Source organism: Actinia tenebrosa, unplaced genomic scaffold, assembly GCF_029948245.1.
Source record: "Actinia tenebrosa isolate PJP-AT-01 unplaced genomic scaffold, QUT_ActTen_1.0 PGA_scaffold12__29_contigs__length_12842862, whole genome shotgun sequence".
In the NCBI taxonomy this organism is placed as follows: Eukaryota; Metazoa; Cnidaria; class Anthozoa; order Actiniaria; family Actiniidae; genus Actinia; species Actinia tenebrosa.
In genome coordinates, this window is record NW_028292572.1 from 9,123,258 (window position 1) to 9,140,628 (window position 17,371).

General features: G+C 38.3%; 1 protein-coding gene across 1 annotated transcript in view; it reads right to left on the reverse strand.

Annotated features, from left to right (window-relative positions):
* The window catches only part of LOC116308982 (uncharacterized), a 51,304-nt gene that overhangs the window by 2,933 nt on the left and 31,000 nt on the right, over positions 1-17,371 (reverse strand). The window contains exons 40-53 of the mRNA XM_089027991.1: positions 16,649-16,787; positions 15,880-16,190; positions 15,145-15,283; positions 14,198-14,383; positions 11,532-13,635; positions 9,148-9,769; positions 8,310-8,510; positions 7,785-7,910; positions 6,707-6,922; positions 4,479-4,730; positions 3,325-4,062; positions 2,679-2,909; positions 1,207-2,568; positions 676-841 (exon numbers count right to left, since the gene is read on the reverse strand). Coding sequence (XP_088884117.1) covers positions 676-841; positions 1,207-2,568; positions 2,679-2,909; positions 3,325-4,062; positions 4,479-4,730; positions 6,707-6,922; positions 7,785-7,910; positions 8,310-8,510; positions 9,148-9,769; positions 11,532-13,635; positions 14,198-14,383; positions 15,145-15,283; positions 15,880-16,190; positions 16,649-16,787 — 6,793 coding nt within the window. The remainder of the gene's footprint in view (positions 1-675; positions 842-1,206; positions 2,569-2,678; positions 2,910-3,324; positions 4,063-4,478; positions 4,731-6,706; positions 6,923-7,784; positions 7,911-8,309; positions 8,511-9,147; positions 9,770-11,531; positions 13,636-14,197; positions 14,384-15,144; positions 15,284-15,879; positions 16,191-16,648; positions 16,788-17,371) is intronic.

The window sequence follows — 17,371 nt, forward strand, 5'->3', positions numbered from 1 at the left end:
AGTGAAGCTACTGCAATGCTCCTCTTGAGACGAACGGAGGGTCACATATTTACAAACGTTGAGAAAAGGAAGACCGAAAGATTTTTATAACATCCGCCGAGACGATAAAAGACACTGCGATGTCTTAAAATCAACAGAACAAGAAACAACTCACCGTTCGTCTGGTTTTGAGTTCATTATCATAATTTTTTCAATATAGCAGAGGAACTAAAGGGGACTATTGACCTTTTTATCTTGGGCCCAAACGTTTTCCCATTTCAGACCACTTCCATTCCCAAGATTACAATTTCTTTGTTTAAAGGTTGCGCATGAGAAGACACATGAATAAGGATACCATTTAAACAAAGAATCTTATTCTCCAGGGAATGACATATGGTCTAAAATGGGAAAATACTACGCCCAAGCTAAAAAGGTCTATTGAGGCTTTGATTAACCAAAGGTCAAACGTCAAACGTCAGACTTCCTATTTGGCAAACAAATAAGATAAAATAACAGTTTATCGTAGATTGATAAGTTATACACCGTAGTGAAAATAGGAACTGACGTTTCGGACGTTAGTCCTTCGTCGTAGTCAATCAAAGATAAAGATAAAATAAAATACTTTTATCTTCGAAAATCATTACTAAAGTAAGTACGTTGCGCATAATAGTAATTGTATTAAAATATTAGAATTACCTCTCTTGACCCTTAGTTGTCTCAAACGTGGCATTCCAACTATGTAGAAATCCTTTTCTGCTGTGAATCCTTCTTCGTCAACACTTTTCTTCGCCGCTGTATCGTCATAGACGAATGGAAGAAATGTGTTATCAATATAACCCCAAAAAGCTTTTGGATCACTGACCTATGTATTTGCAAAAAATAAAAGACAATCAATATATATTATATGTCATATATAAGACGATAGGAAAGAAGATAATGGGAAGAAGCGGAGGATGGAAGACGAAAGGAAGGACTAAAAAGGAAGAAGCTAGCAAGCTTGGGAGAAAAGAATGGGAAGAAAGAATAGGGGAAAGGAGGGAAGGAAGCAAGCAAGCAAGCAAATACATAAATAAGCTAAGGAAGGAAGGAAGCATGGTACAATGGAAGAAGGCAAGCAAGCGAGGAGGTAAACAATGAAGTAAGCAAAGAAGCGAAAGGATAGAATAATGGAAGCAAGCAAGAAAGGGAAGGGCATACCAACTACTAACTCTATATTCATTTTCTTACCGGAGAGTTAAGCGCGTCCTCCAACGTCTTTTTCTGCATGTAAGCCATGGGATCTCTCTCTGTGTAGCTAATTACCACCAACATGAACAAAAATACGGCATGGAATATATTTTCTTTCATGATGCCGTACATTTGAGATTCTTTCATTTTGTATTCTCTTGCTTTTTCGATCATCTCTGGGTCCGGAGGCTCAACTCCAAGAGATTTATCAGACATCATGATGTTTACTTCTGACTCTTCATCAAGGTCTTTGTCTTCAGATTTCTCATTTTTACTGGCGCCAGCAAAGTCTTTTGGGAGCGTCTTTAGGACAGCGGCAACAAACAATGCAATACCACAAACCTTCATCGGTTGAGTAACAAAAGCATCTTGGAAAAATGAGACGAGCATTGAGGTCAGCCACTGATCAGAAGTCTCCTTGCCCCACATCATACTGTAGAAAAGTGTGATGGTGGCTGAAACCAAGGTCATTAGGAAGCACAGTGTCCATGCAATATAAGTGGTCCAAAATGGAATGCCTTCAGGTTTTTTTGCTTTTTCTCCTTTTTCTCTTCCCTCTTCGTCACTGCATTTTGTTTTCTCTTCGACGTTTTCTTCGTCTTTTTCTTTCTTTTTGTCGACCTCTTTAGGTCTTGCGCTTCTAAATATTTGAATGATGATGACATTAACTGGAAGTGCTATGAAACTGCTTTGGATTCCGATCATAAGTTGTCTCACACTGAACCTCAGAGGGCCTAATGCAATTGTCGACGTATCAGCTTCGCCTCCGATGTTAAAAAACATGGCGCTTGTCATCATGGTTGTGAAAAGAAGAGACATGCAACAGGAAAGTCTTTGAAGTCGTGTGAAAGTACTCTTTGGTGGTTTGCCAATGACAGACAACCAAAGGTGGCCATCAAACAGATCATTAGATGTCTTAGTGCGAAACAATGTTTTGAAGTTTTTAAGCTCCTTGTCGCCACTAACCAGTAAGATGCGATCGACCAAACCGTCATCTTTCTCAAGAGCAAGCCAACGGTCACATACATAGATCCATTGTTGGTTGGTGCTAAGGTCTTTGACAATCACATAGCTTAGATACCATGAGGAGTCTTCTCCGGTCATATCATGCCATACACGTAAATACAGCAATGAACCAAGGCTTTCTGGTAAAGTCAGATGGAATTCATTCGTTGCTCCACGAGCGAATAATTGCTTGGTATCATCTGTTAGCGCGATTGGGCCACTTTGGCCACGTTGTCCGAATAAGTTCATCGACACTTTTGCAGTAGTGGCCGAATTTTTCCATGCTCCAGTTTGTACTGTGATGAGGTAACTATGTCTGTCACCACAACGATCTGTCTCGATCACTGTTACACCGCCCTATAAAACAACATAACACCATATCAATGCTGTATCACAAATATTGAGAATATGCACAACGTACAGACTCGCACGGTTATTCTATCGTCAAAAATGATGTCTTCTTTTACCTTCTTTGTGTCCTGCTTGTCTTTCTTCCGGCACCATACTCCTATTAGTATGTACAAGCCAAAGGCTGTGCATATCGTAAGAAGGACGGACAAGTTATCTGAGATATTTCCAAAGCCTGCCCATACTTGGTCAAAGTCGATTGGATTAGGCGCAACCAGCATGCCTCCGCCAAATCCCGTTAAGTGGTTGCACTGACAATGAATTAGTTCAAGTTTCGTGTTCTTTCCAGTCTAAAAAACAAAGGTTTTCTTACAATTAAATGCTGTTTAGTAGAACAAGGTAGGGCTCCGTTTAAATGTAGTTAAATTGAACCACCTTAACCACCAAGCTAGGGGCAATTTTCCCCCCAAGGGAATAGTACGATGAAAGAAAAGATTTATCTTTTATATCGACTTTAGGGTTATATTGGCTCAAGAGACCATAACATCTCTTCACTCCTTCGAAATTACAATGAAGCCTTAGACACATATTTTTAAATTCGTAAGGAAACGCCTTTGCATTTTATAACGCAACAGAAATGAAAAACAACCAACCTTTTTCAAATGTTTTGAGCTAACTTTAAATGAAAATAAAAAAATTAATCAATACGCCTCATGAACCCCCAAAAGACCAAACAGAAAATACGAAAACTATTATATAACATACCTTGCAACCTTCTTTGGACCAGACCTCTTTTTCCTCGTTCCAATACATACAAGGTGACTTGAAGTTTTGTAAAGAATAAGTAATATCTCTTAAAGGATCAAATTTAGGCACAACTGTTACCCGCTCTCCTCCAACCATTCCATATGGTAAAGTTGTTGGCTTAGGTGGCGGATCTTTGTACTCGACGCAGGACCTTTTCTCTCTTGTTCCGCTTCCACAGTCTCTTCTCGTGCGGGATTTAGTACTCAACTCAACTTTGGCCAAGTTTTTCAAACCAATAAAATATACGCCAGATTCTTTTACAACTGAATCGTCGATAGTAATCATATAAGGCTCTTCAACGCAGGAAGTGGCTTGTCCATTGTTGTCCTTTTTGCAAGTGGAATAGTCTGGAAGTGTCTTCAATTTTTTGTCTTTCTTTGAAGGTCTACTTCCATACTTGATGTACACATCAAACTTCACGTCCCCTCTTGCTAGTATACTTAGCGGCAACTCTTCCACAGTCCAGTTGTATCTATGAAACGCCCATGCCCCAACCATATTGTTCATGAAATTCTGATTGGATGGATCAACATCGTCCGACACTTTTCTTGGGATGTAAATGTCGATGTCCTTAGGAAGTCCAGATACGTTCATGTCACTACCGCCGTCATTTTGGAGCTTCAAACTCACCATCATGGATGAGACATCCTCAGCGGACTTGTCCCAGGTGTTAGGGTTGGAGTCGAATCTCAGAAGCTACAATTGGAACAAAATCAATTAGATTTAATTAATAAGGAGGTGCAAATCCGCTTCAGTGAGTTTCAGTTGTTTGTGCATCAAGCCTCATAGAAGCAGAAGTTCTGATGAAACAATATTTTTATCTTCTTCCCAAAACTTTGCTTACTATTTTTAGCACGTTTACTTTGAAAAATGAGAGAGAAAAAAGACAAAGAAAAGAAAAACAACCGAACAAAAGCACCAGGACCAAAAATAAATAAATAATAAAGAAATAAAGAAATATGATAAAATAAAAACAATAAATTAAAAATGCGCATTCATCTACCGTCTACTGCTATTTTTAAACTAAGCAAGGTCTGAACAATATTTTCTAAGGCGGGATTTGTTTTAACCTCCAAATTGCCATTCAAACAAAAGAAAATATCAGAACTCACCTTTACATCAATGTGCGATGTATTCGTTAGAGTATCGTTATTGAACATGGAATCTGTTGAAGGTAATCCAACAACTGCACTTCCATCTCCAATCGGCTTCTCAGATATCTTATCGGGTAAGTTTCGAGCCAGTGCAATGCTCATTGCAGGAGTATTTATGACAAGCGGTTTTTCACCAGGGACTTTAGTAGACAGTAAATTTTTAGTAGTTTTTTCTAACACTGACGATGTTTTCTTAGAGATGCCTTTCGCCTATTCAAAATTAAAATAAAATGTTAAGCTGAACATTTTATGATTTAAATATGGGAGGGGATTGCTGTTGTATTCCTGTTATATAATATTTGTGTGGAACACTATTTTGGAGGCAAAAGACCCTCAAAATGATTTAAGACGCGGGGTCTCTGTTCTAAATCTGAGCAGGCGTTAAAACTATAAATCAAAAAACAGTTTTTATTGCATGTTGCATGTTGCATGTTGCATGTTGCCTAACAAGCTTGAAATGTTTTCATTTGTAAATAATAGAGGCTTTGCACCATCACGTGATGGCAGCCATGACAAGAGGCAGGAAAAAAATTCGTTTTTACCTTAAAAAAGCCACTGAGATAGAAACGGAGTGACCGTTCGTACGGCCAAACAATTGTAAACCTTTGATTCGGCGCTTATTTGATAGCCGTAAGTTTATAAGTCTGAAAAGCTATTCGCTTTCTATTTCTGAACGAAGATAGGATAGTTTAAAATACTTGAGAACTACAGAACAAAATTGACTGCCGTACGAATAGCCTGTTCAGTAGAGCCCACGTATGCAGTGTTTTAAAAGCCTCCTCGCATAGTGTGGACAGTATAAAAAAATCTTGGACTGCAAAGAACTCGGCTTCAAATCAGTTATCTGTCATCCCGGAGACTTAATAGAGCATTCAGGTAACTCAGTGTTCTCTCTACGTATTTTGATTGATGAGCCATACCACTGATTTAGGGAGCCACTTTTTACACTTATCAATGGTAGCAAAGCCACAAAAATTCCTTGCTTTCTGCCTTCAAACTACTGTTCATAGATCCAAAAGCTATATAGTGTTTGATCGAAGTTAGAAAGACGACAAAATACTTTGTATAACAAAGATATCAATCAAAATGTTGTGATCTTTCGAACATTTGTAGTAAATTTCTTAGCAAATTCTCCGATGTTCGACCCGATATTCTATCACAATACCGCTGGGGGTTTGTTGGGGTGGCGTGCTTAATGACGATAACAGCTATTGAAACTGGTCTAATGTGATTTATACATAAGAAGGAATTCAGTTTCCCAGGGGAGAAAGACTCTATTGTTGTGCCTTCTGTCATGGCTGCCATCACGTGATGGTGCAAAGCCTCTATGTAAGCATAGAAAAACGCACCAAAAAAAGGTTTGCAAAATTCCCTGACCTTTCGCTGATTCATGTATACATCCCCATAGTGCTGTTAAGCCTTGGTATGCAACATGCAAGATAACTTCCACCAATCATTTTTGAAATAGCTGTATATTCCTTCTGTATGTGTAGGCTTATTACTTGAGTGGTACCCTGACCTCTAAAACCCTACATTCGCCTCCAAACTAACGTCGCGGTCAAAGGTTAGCGTACGTACCGCGGTTTTCCTCAGGGTGCTTAGTAGCATTTAAGGCACTTTTCGTAATACTGTGATAAGCTCGAGGCACGAACACTGTCGTGAAACGGCAAGGAATACGCCAGACCAATCACATTTATTTATTTACAATAATATTTAAACAGAATGCTTCTTCACTAATGGAGGCTTTGCACCATCACGTGATGGCAGCCATGACAGGGAGCACAACAATAGAGTCTTTTCCTCCATGGAAACTGAATACTTTCTAATATATATCAGATTAAACCAGAATCAATTGTTCCTGATGATGGTGCAAAGCCTCTAATAATGTAACAAAATTGAGTTTTGAGAAAATTGATAACACGAAATACAAATTGATAAACGCATAAAATTACATGTTTGGCTCAAGAATGTAATGTCTATCCAATTAATTGTCCGAAACCCGGCTTGAGCACTGCGCGGACACAGTCACGCCAGTCTTTTCACTGCCAGACCAAATCACATTGCACGAGAAAAAAATCCCACCATCAAAATTCTAGAAAACATCACGGTAGCGGCAAAGCACGCTTATGGCACCGATCTTTTCACAGTAATGCGGAAACTAATAATAGCATTGATCTTTACTTTACCTGGTCACGTGGGTCCTCAATATCGTCTTGATCTGCATCCTTTGCACTTTTTCCCCCATAAACTCGAGCCGAGTCTCCTGCAGCAGCTATGAGATTACCCATACAGAACGCTATAGTAATGCCAGCATCCTCAATACTGGTCGATGTGGATTCTGGGTCATCTACTTTATTCTCGAATAGGCCTGCCATGTTTTCGAATGTCTGCAGCAGCATTTTCTGTCACAGAAATATGTGTAGCAATTGAAATGACTTGAATGTTATAATTAACGATTAGACCCGCAACCCGAATAGTTTACGAGTCGATAGCGCGCACTAGACCAAAGACCGAATGTGCTATTTACTTCTAGACCATGAGGGCGAGAGGTCGAATTGTTTTAGTATAAACCTACTAATAGGTCAAATAAATTAATACCAACAATGTTGAAATTAGGTTGAAGTAATTTATTTTTGCGTTGTTTTGACTTGGTTTTCAAAACCGTTACTTTTCGCTACTAGTGGTCTACCACTAATAGACCACTAGTAGCTCAGCCAATCAGAGTGCAGGATTTGTGATAGACCATTAGTACCAAGCTGAAAGCGCAAATAGAAGAGTTCCCTTTTCTTTGACGGTTTTGTCCGCGTTCTCGGGTCTTCCTCCCTCCACTAAAATCAACTTCTTAATTCCAATTCGATCACGGAACGAGGGCCACAGGTTTGTTAGCCACTGGCTATTAAGTGCTACCCTCGTAAAAACAAGGACGGTTAGTTAAGTTTCTCTCGGCCCCAAAGAGGTTGTATCAGGGTTCGATCTGTGAGTTAGCCGTGGCCTGACTTTGATCAGGTTGTTTCAGGGTTCAATCTGTTAGTTACCCAAGCCCTGACTTAGATCAGCCCACCCAGAGGTTGTTTCAAGGTTCTATTTTTGAGTTTATTAGCCGTGCTGTGATTTTGATCAGCCCAGAGGTTGTTTCAGCGTTCCATCTGTGAGTTACCCAAACCCTGACATATATCAGCCCAGGGGATCAATAACATAGAAGATTGATTTGGTTTGGAATGGAAAGCAAAAAGTAAAGACAAAGACAAAGTAAAAATTTCTTGCCTGTGTTTCCACCGGTACTTCTTCTTTCTTGACGGTGGCTGATGCCAGTGTTGGTCCAATTTGATTCAAGGCGGACAATGACTTGATCTCTTCTTTGTAAAGCGTTTTTACTATTTGTGTTCTCATCTTCAAAGCAAAGAGAATAAATATCAACACTTTGAAATTGCATTGAATATGACGCGCGCTGTAAACTAGTTAACTTGCTATAGTGTAAAAGAGTATATAGAAATGGTAAAAAGAAATCCCCATAAAAATAAGATCTACTAATTATCATTAAAACCACTCTATCCACTTGTACAAAGTATTAACTCGAATAAGCGCCGACCCCGATTAAGCGCCGCATATGACGGCAAAAATATTAAAGAATAATCGAAAAATTAATAATCCTACTGAATTGTTCGAGGAGTCAATCTAAAAATCAAGTACGGTACAAACTCATTTAAACCAGGCACGTAAATTTATGAGCCACATATACATAGACAAAGTGATTCATTGAAGTGCAATATACGGAATTATATATCAAACCTCTTGTCTGCTTTTCCTATCCTCTTCGCTTCCATTTTTTTCCTCGGCAAAAACATTGATGACGGAAGCCAGTGAATTCACCTCCTGCGTAAATTCTTGCACCCTTCCTTCCTTGATCATGTTCGTCAAGTCACTATCATTGCCCAGAGCAGAAGAAAACTTGCTCATCAGGTTATTTTTTTCACCTGGAGGGAGTTTTACCTAAGTTAAGAATGAATAACGATTAGTACATTCTTTATTTAAAGTTTTTAAGTAAAAACAACCATTGCAAGGATAAGGGGGAAAAAGGGGGAAACTGGAATAAACTAAGTTAAACTAGAAAAACGCTCAAAATTGGAAAAGTGAAAAAATATTCAAAAAACAGTCAGAGAGTAAATAGAGATTACTACATGTTAAGAGCTTGATATCGTTTTTATTCACGAGTTTCCATATCATATCGCGAACAAGCGAGTGAGTGATATGATATGGAAAACGAGTAATAATTGTGTAAATGTCTAAATGTGTAATAATTTTTTTATTACACATTTAGGGTCGATAAAATGAAAAAAAAATCAGTTTGATGTGAAGTGATATTGTATCACATCACTGATATGGTTTTTATTCACGACTTCATCACACTGATATCGACACCATTGATACCATATTGATGCCAACATAAGTTATCGTATCACTTCACTGATATGGTTTTTATTCACGACTTCATCGCACTGATATCGACACAATTGATACCATATCGATACCAACATAAGTTATGAAAATTTTATCGATCCAAGTAAGATTGTGGTTTCCCAAATTAAAAAAGTCTACCTTAAGCCACCTTGACTTTGAAAACACTTACCTGAACTGCCATATCAAATTCTGTATATGCTCCTAACGCATCTATAATTTTGACGAAAAAAATTGTGGTAAAATTCTTTTGCGGATTACCAACTGGAAGTTTGGTTTTCACAATGTTTTTGCGGCCGTAATAGATCAAGGTCGCCAGGCCGTATACACTACGATAGTTATGCTCATAGGAGAGTGGTTGATCCTTGTCTTTCCAGTCGGAGCAGTGAAACGTGAAGTTCGTTTTATCTGCAAAGCCAGAAGAAATATCCACACTGCAACTTCCACCGTGTGGGGGCTTGTTGACTATAAATTCAAAAATTGAACGACCAGTTGCCCGTCCATAAAATTTTCCAGTCAAAATCAGTCGATAAGGGATTTCTCCTTCGAGGGTATTTGCTCTTATTACTAAAAACTTTTGATTCAATTCTGTGTCTGTTAGATTTCGGAGTTCCTTTACTGTTCTCCACGAGAGAGAGCCGAAACTGCGTCGTTTCCGGTTTGAAGTACTTTGATCTGAGATCTGTAATTCCCAAGAGTACTGGATTTTCTTGTAGGGAGTTTCCTCTGGGCAAAATCCTTCTAACGAGAACTTGTCTGAGAGGGTTACTTTCCATTTGCAGTTTCTCTTACATCTAAAAAATGACACCACATCAGCTCAGATCGTATCCGATAAAAGCATAAATGAATGAATGAATGAAAAAAGGAAAGAAAAAAAAAAGAAACAAATTAATAAATGAATAGACTTCTTCATTTTGGGCGTTATATTTCCCATTTCAAACCACGTGTCATTCCCAGAGTATCATTTCTTTATATAAAGCAGTGGATACACAGGGCAACATTGCATGCAAAAATGCGCGCAACAAATTTGAATCGGAAAGTTATACAAAATCCAACCTAACTAAATTCACGCAACATCTTCGTTCTTCGAAAACGACGCCTGCTATACTAAAACGTTTGATCAGCGGCTTTTTATTTTAGTGCATCTAGATTCAATACAAATTTCAAAATACTATTAGCGATATTGCAGCTATGTTAACAATATGGTATTTTTGCGCACGTTGTGTTGCATTAGATCGGTATGATTCATCGCTTGAAATGTTGTAACAAGTCTTAGAGGAGGACAAACGATGCAACAATGTTGCGCTCAATGTTGTGTGGAATTTTGCAAAAACGGTTGCGCTTGAGGAAACACATGAATGTGGTTACAGCTCAAATAAAGAATCTTATTCTCAAGAGAATAACACGTGATCTTTAATGAAAAAATATTACGCCTAAACTAAAAGGGACTTTAAAGTGTATATGACACGAAAACATTTCATCGTTTAAAATGTATAGTTTGTTAGTCGTAATAAATATATCGTAATAAAATGTGTTTCAAAAGCTTATTTCTTGAGATATGTGAGAAAATTAAGCCCAATTTGTGACGTCATTTTGTTGACACGTACTCTAGATTCAGTAGTAATACACAAAATATAAATTGTCAATCGTATAAAATAACAACAAAAGGCATATTTTATTCAACTTCATTTGATAGCTTACGTAGTACTCTCCAAATGTTGGGAAACTGAAAAGTGTACAACCTGAAATTAAGATTCTACATTCAAACATATTTCGTGTATTTGCAACTAAATCTGGAGACTTGTAAACAAAATGACGTCACAACTTGTGCTAAATTTTCTTGAATTTCTAGAGAAATACGTTTTTGAAACAAATTTAACCGTGATATTCTTATTAATGCCAATAAAATACACATTTTTAACATTAATTTTTTTTCGTGTCATATACACTTTAAATGAATAAGACTGTATAAAACTGTATAGATTAGAGAATTGATACTATCCTACAATAACCTCTTGGCTAATTCACAGATCGAACCCGGAAATAACCTGGAATTTAGCTTAGTGGGGAGAGAGGCCCATTCAGTTTTCCTCCTTCCGCAAAAAAAAAAAAAAAAAAAAAAAAAAAAATTCTTCTAAAATTATATTTTATCTGCATTCAGCGTAAGAAGATCCACTCTGGGTCTTTCGCCTGGAATAACCTCGTTCCCAAGCACTATAACTTATCTATATTTCTATATCTGTGTAACCATTTACACATGTTTGCATGTATTTTTTTATACACCTATTTCAATGTATGTGTTTGTTATACAAATATTTCAAAAAACGTGGTCGAAGATGTTTTCTGGCTAAAATAGGAAAAATCGCATTTCTAACTCAAAGATCATGCTTCATGTTCCAATCTAAAACGAAACTAGGTTGTTCGACAGTGAATGTATTACATTTTGCAGCATTTTACTCGGTCTCAGATTTAAGATTTCATATCTCCGACCGACAACTTTTTTCGATATATTACGTATATGCTTGCTTGCACACTTCTGATTGATCCTTAACTTACTTTATCCCTATGGCAGGTGGGTCACCCTCGACAATTTCCAGGATCTGATAGGTCTCTTTCCAACGTTTAACACCGTGTATATTCCTGGTTACAATAAGAAAGACTGCATATCTCTCGTATACTCTTAGCCGGCCAGTAAACAGCTCTAATCTTGAGCTTCCTTTATAGATACGACGAGGGAGCGACATGTTACAGAACTCTCGTTCGTCGTACGAAGGGGACTCTTCAATTGGTCTACCATTTAAGATAGCATTCAAGTTAAAGTCCATTTCTAGGTCCTTGGTCATATACCAGTAATATTCAAAATCTGAATTCCCGTTATAGTCAGGATCAAACGAACGATAGCCATCAAAATAGATATGCTTGTCGAAGCCCCTCATGATAGCGCTCCCCCCATCAATAATGGGTCTTAGTTCGTTAGGTACCACTTTGAAATATCCTTCATCGTACTTAAACACACCCACTTGGTCTCTCATGGATACGTTAAAACGAAGCCGGTAGAGACCATAGTCAATAGTCTTAGGATAAACAGTCGTACTTTCTCTAATTCCCAGACTCTTTTCTTCTGTTCCAGAAACTCCTTCTTTCGACAAGCTAACGTATGTCCAAAATACATCCTTAATTTGTGTGGCTCTACAGTCAATCTTGATCCAAGTCTCAAAGAATACAGTGTCCAGTCTTGTGAAATTAGTAGCTTTGTTTATATCTTTTGCAATGTTTAGAATCGTTGTATTGGGGTAGTTGCACGATATTTTCAGTATAGGAAGTTGCCTCTTCATTTCGAACTCGGATACTTGATTCCACGCATGAAGATAAGAATGAAAATTTTTTATCTCGTAATACATATTGGTTATGATATATGTATCGTTATTGATCTCTTTGAAGTCCACTTCTGGGTGTTTAGATTTACAATGTTGTTTTCCAAATCCGAAGGATGTCCCATCTCCAATAGTGATATAGTAGCATGAGTCAGTACCCCAGTCTGTACTGGATACCTTGAAAGTAACGGTTTCATTCATTTCTTTAGGGCCGTCATTCGTGAAAGCAAGACCAGTGATGGATTTTTGGACGATTGCATTTACTCTGAATATCTTCGAGCTGAAATGATTACTGCAATTGACTGTTATAGGAAAAACTCCAGTACTGGCATACACATGAGGTAACATGGTTATATTGTCAATGGAGAGAAACCTTTTTGAAGTCCCATCACCAAAATCAAAAATACACTCATAAGGGTTAGCAATAGTCAGATTGATGTCTATTGGTGTAGGCGTGAGGTAAACATTTGGCGGAACTGTTAGGCGAGCGTCGCCATTTATTGGTATAACTGGATGCGCTACGATTTGTTTGGTGATGTTAGCTCTACTTGCGTTGTTGTAAACCTCGACAGTCAGGTTATAGGTCCCTGGTTGTGGATAACTATACAAAAGTGATGGATTCAATCCAGTAGGGATTATCACTCCGTTATCCATGATAAACCTATAATGTGGGTTACTACCACTGGTGAGCGTCATATTGACAAACAGCTTATCAACTTGATAATATCGGTCGAAAATTCCAAGGTACGTCACATCAATGTTTTGGATAATGACTCGATCCTCAACGATGGCTTCGGTAATAAACATTTTACGGCTGACTAAATTCGAGGCTACTACGGTGATATTATATACGCCAGTTGCAGTATAATTATGTGAGCTGAAGCCAACATAAGAATCTCTAAGATCTCCTAAGGTAAAGTTGTAAGTTCCTGTTCCATTGCCATAATTTACTTCAACGAATGGTAATGTACCAAAGCGGATTTTCCAGTAAAGCCAAAAGCTCTCTAAAACTACTGATGCTTGTATGGACTTGTCAAGGACTAGACTTTGAATTTTATCCTGGAGGTAGAGAGACATCATGAAACTGTGATGCTTTGGTATAGACACAAGGACCTCGTAGATTCCCGGCATGGCGTATTGGTGGCTAATGCTGCATGCCAAGGTACTTTTAACGGTCAGATCTCCAAAGTCAAAGGTTTTGTTCAATCCTCCAGAACAGTTGTTTATAGCAAAGGTGATGAGTTGAGTGGTGTGAAAAATTCTATTATCCATTGTAATGTTTGGCGCTGAAATTGAAATGAAACGAAATTCAACCTGGGTTATCCCATCATGCATTGCGCGTAATATATAATTCCTTTATTATCTGAAACTAATGCTTTGGAAATTTGAAATAGTTAAATGTAGTAGAATTTACATTATACGTTTTTTAAAGACTGAGCTCGCAAATGCAGGGTCAAAGAGGTCTTCCTCTACTTATGAGTATTAGAGCGTGTTCACTTTACTTGGGCGTCTTGTACCAGTCCACGAGCTTTCGCGTGGTTCCTTCAAGATTATCTGTGTTCACATTAGTGCCCAGCAAGAATTGTATTCTCGAGCACCGTTTCCAGGAACCAAGTGTGAACACACGTTTTTAGTTTATGCTAGAAACGTTGATATAAATATGAGATGAATCAATTAAATTTTTTTTACCATTTTGAAAAAATAATCAAGATAAACAATATAGATAACTCGAAGTTCTAAAGCTTAGCTTCGCAGTTTTATTGCATAAAATTAAATCAACGTACACCCTGTTCTCCAAGCGGGTTGGATCTGGCAAATCCAGACTACATGTACAAAATGAATACACACCTGGGCAAAGATGAACGTTGCACTTCCTAACTTCATTATCTGGTGCTACATCGATGCAGTTTTTACCGCCGTTGCTAGGTTTAGGATTTGTGCAGTTTCTTGTTCTTGTCTGTGTTCCTCCTCCACAGGTGACGGTGCATTCTGTCCACTCAGTGAAATTTGTATAGCCACCATCAATTACCGGAACTGGAACGATAAACAATGTCGAGTTGTGAATGTATATAAGAGTGGCTTTCCTAGGCCGTCATAGGAAAAAGTAATTTTGCTTATGCTGTGAGTTTGTGGGACTTACAAACAAGTTTTAACAGTTTCAACCTGCTCTCGTCTACATAAATACATCGATCGAAACTTTCATACGTTCAAAGCCAAATAACTTTCTTACACTTCTATCTACATATTTAAATAAATAATAAATAAATCACTTTTATTTAAGTGTCTAGTCGTTCTAGCGCTTTCGCACTAATTGGGGACACTTTTCACTCACACGCACTACCACTTCATTCAATATTCTATGCACACAACGCTCAACTCACATGTTGATTTTTACGGAGGGAGGAAACCGGAGAACCCGGAGAAAACCTTCGTAGCATAGGAGAGAACAACACATCAAACAAACTCAATTCACATGTGGCGACCGCAGGGCTCGAACCAGCGACCCGACCCGTTGGACTCACAGCGGTGAAAGACGACGCGTTAGCCGCGAACGCCACCCATGCTACCCAAAGCATTTTGCATTCAGGTCTACATACCTTCAAAGCCAAGTATCTTAACCCTAATACACTATCATCTACATATGTGCATCTAGGTCTACATATCTTCACAGCCAAGTACCTTAACCCCCATACACTATCATTTGCATACATGCCTCCAGGTCTACATATTTTAATAGCCAAGTACCTTAACCCTAATACATCTACATGCATTGCATCAAGATAAGTTGTACATACCTTCACAACCAAGTACCTCAACTCTCATGCAAGGATAGACGTTCCATGTGAGTACAATGAATCTTAAGTAACGTGAGATAAATTTCTCTTTCAGTATGTGGGTTACAACTTCATGCTGGTCAACATTGCCGTTAAATTCCTTTGAAAACATTAAAAAAAGAGATTAGTTAAATAAGTTGGGCAGTGATATATAAATGTATTATTCAGGGTCCCCGCCCTCCTTCCATACTCGACTTTTTCCTTTTTCTTGCACAACAGACAAAAGTTAGTGATCTTTCTAACTATTTCCACCACTCCACTTCAAAAATGACCCCCTCCTCCTCTACGTCTCCATATACTACCCCCCCCCCCCCCCCCCACCAAACAAAACTCAATCTCCAGGGCAAACGAACCCCACAAGTAAAGACATTAGTAAAATAAACGGGCCCTCAGTCAATCAATCGATCCATGGTCTTTGATTGTCAACTTCAAGCTATAATTTATAGGCGCAAGGATTCCTGGAAATTAAGATATAATGTTTCAAATGGCGGCGATGTCGACAAACAAAAATTTGCCGGGAAATCGCTACTAAAAAATCAGTTTTTCGGCGATGGATCGTTAACCATGACCAGGAATTTTGAACACTTTCCCATTAATTTTCCCCTTGACTCACTGGAAAAACACCTCGTTTTTGATCCATATCTCATTTTAAATGGCATTTCAATGTATAGCTTTGACAACACGATAGATTCGTACCTTTGTGGCATTTTCAGTGTAAAAAGTCCAAGAGCCATCATTGGGGCGGTAAAACACATTATAACTTTTGACAAACGCGTCTGCAATTTTTTGAGAGCCCTGTGTTGCAAACCCTGAAATAAGCCTATCAATCCCGAGGTCTATCTGTAGGTACTTCTCCGCACTGCTTGGTTTTGCACACCAGGCTCCGTCTCCGAGAAACTTATGCAGGCGAGCGTAAATCGGAAGTCGCAAACTTGTACTTGTACCTACGCCACTGATGGACGAGTCAGGTATAAGACCAGTGTTCATGCCAAGAGGATTGGCACACGCTGAAGAACAACGATAATACAATAAATTTTAATCTGGAGAAAAGGAAATGTAAAACACCTTGAAGATATACAGGATAATAGGTCAATCTAAATCTAAGCATGATTTTGACAAATACAGTACTTAAATTAGCAAAGTCTTCTGAAGATTGTGCGATAAACTTGATAGGACTAACAAGAAAGTAATATATCTAATATATATATGGTAGAGAAGAACTAGGAACGAGAGAGAGGAGGAGGACGACATTTGTGTCCTCACCACAGGAGGCCCAAAGAGCAAACGGATAGCAAAAAGAGCCAAGGAGATGCCTGCGGAGAAGGCTACAACAGGTCATTGCCTAACCAACTGAGCCAACCGGGAGGCGAAGCAGGGTTAGATTCCCTTGGACAGATTTGACTTCCCGACTTCTGGGGTCAATAATATCATCCATTCTAATAAGGTTAAGGTAAATTGGCCATACCTGTATATCCATAAAGCTCAATACGCATGCATAGATTTCCTTGCCATGATCGTGGATGAACTTCCACATAGCGAGCTCTTACAGGTTTGGGTAGTTTATTCTTGACCACCATGTAGTAGTCAGTATTTCCTTCAAATATCTTTGAAAAAGAAGCAGAAATATTGCATCAGTCAACTTATATTTTTTTCAAACATAACGATGCAAGCTATATCGATTTTAGTTGTTTTCATATTTTTCTAAGTAGGACAGTTTTCTTTCAGTGAGAAGATTCAGAAAGATCTGGGATGATCGGGCAAAAAAATGACGGTCAAATATGCTGAACCGTGTCGTGCCATTATCACGAGAGTTCTAATAAATGGGTGATCCTTAGAAGCTAGATGTGCGCTCTATATTTATTATCTCTCATACATATTATGCACTTAGAATATTCTAGGGATGGTTTCTCCTTTGTAAGTGATGATGATTATCTTAGTGTTGGGGATGATGATGAAAGCGAGGATGATGATGACGCTGATGATGATGACGATGATGATGATGATGGTTTTGATGATGTTGATGTTGGCAATGAAAATAATGTATGATAATGCAAGTAGTGATGCATACTATTGATTGATAATGATGGCGTTGATGACGATGATGATGATAATGGTGATGAAGATGATGTCAGATGATAGTGTTGATGATGGCGATGGCAATGGAGATGATGCATAATAATGATAGTAC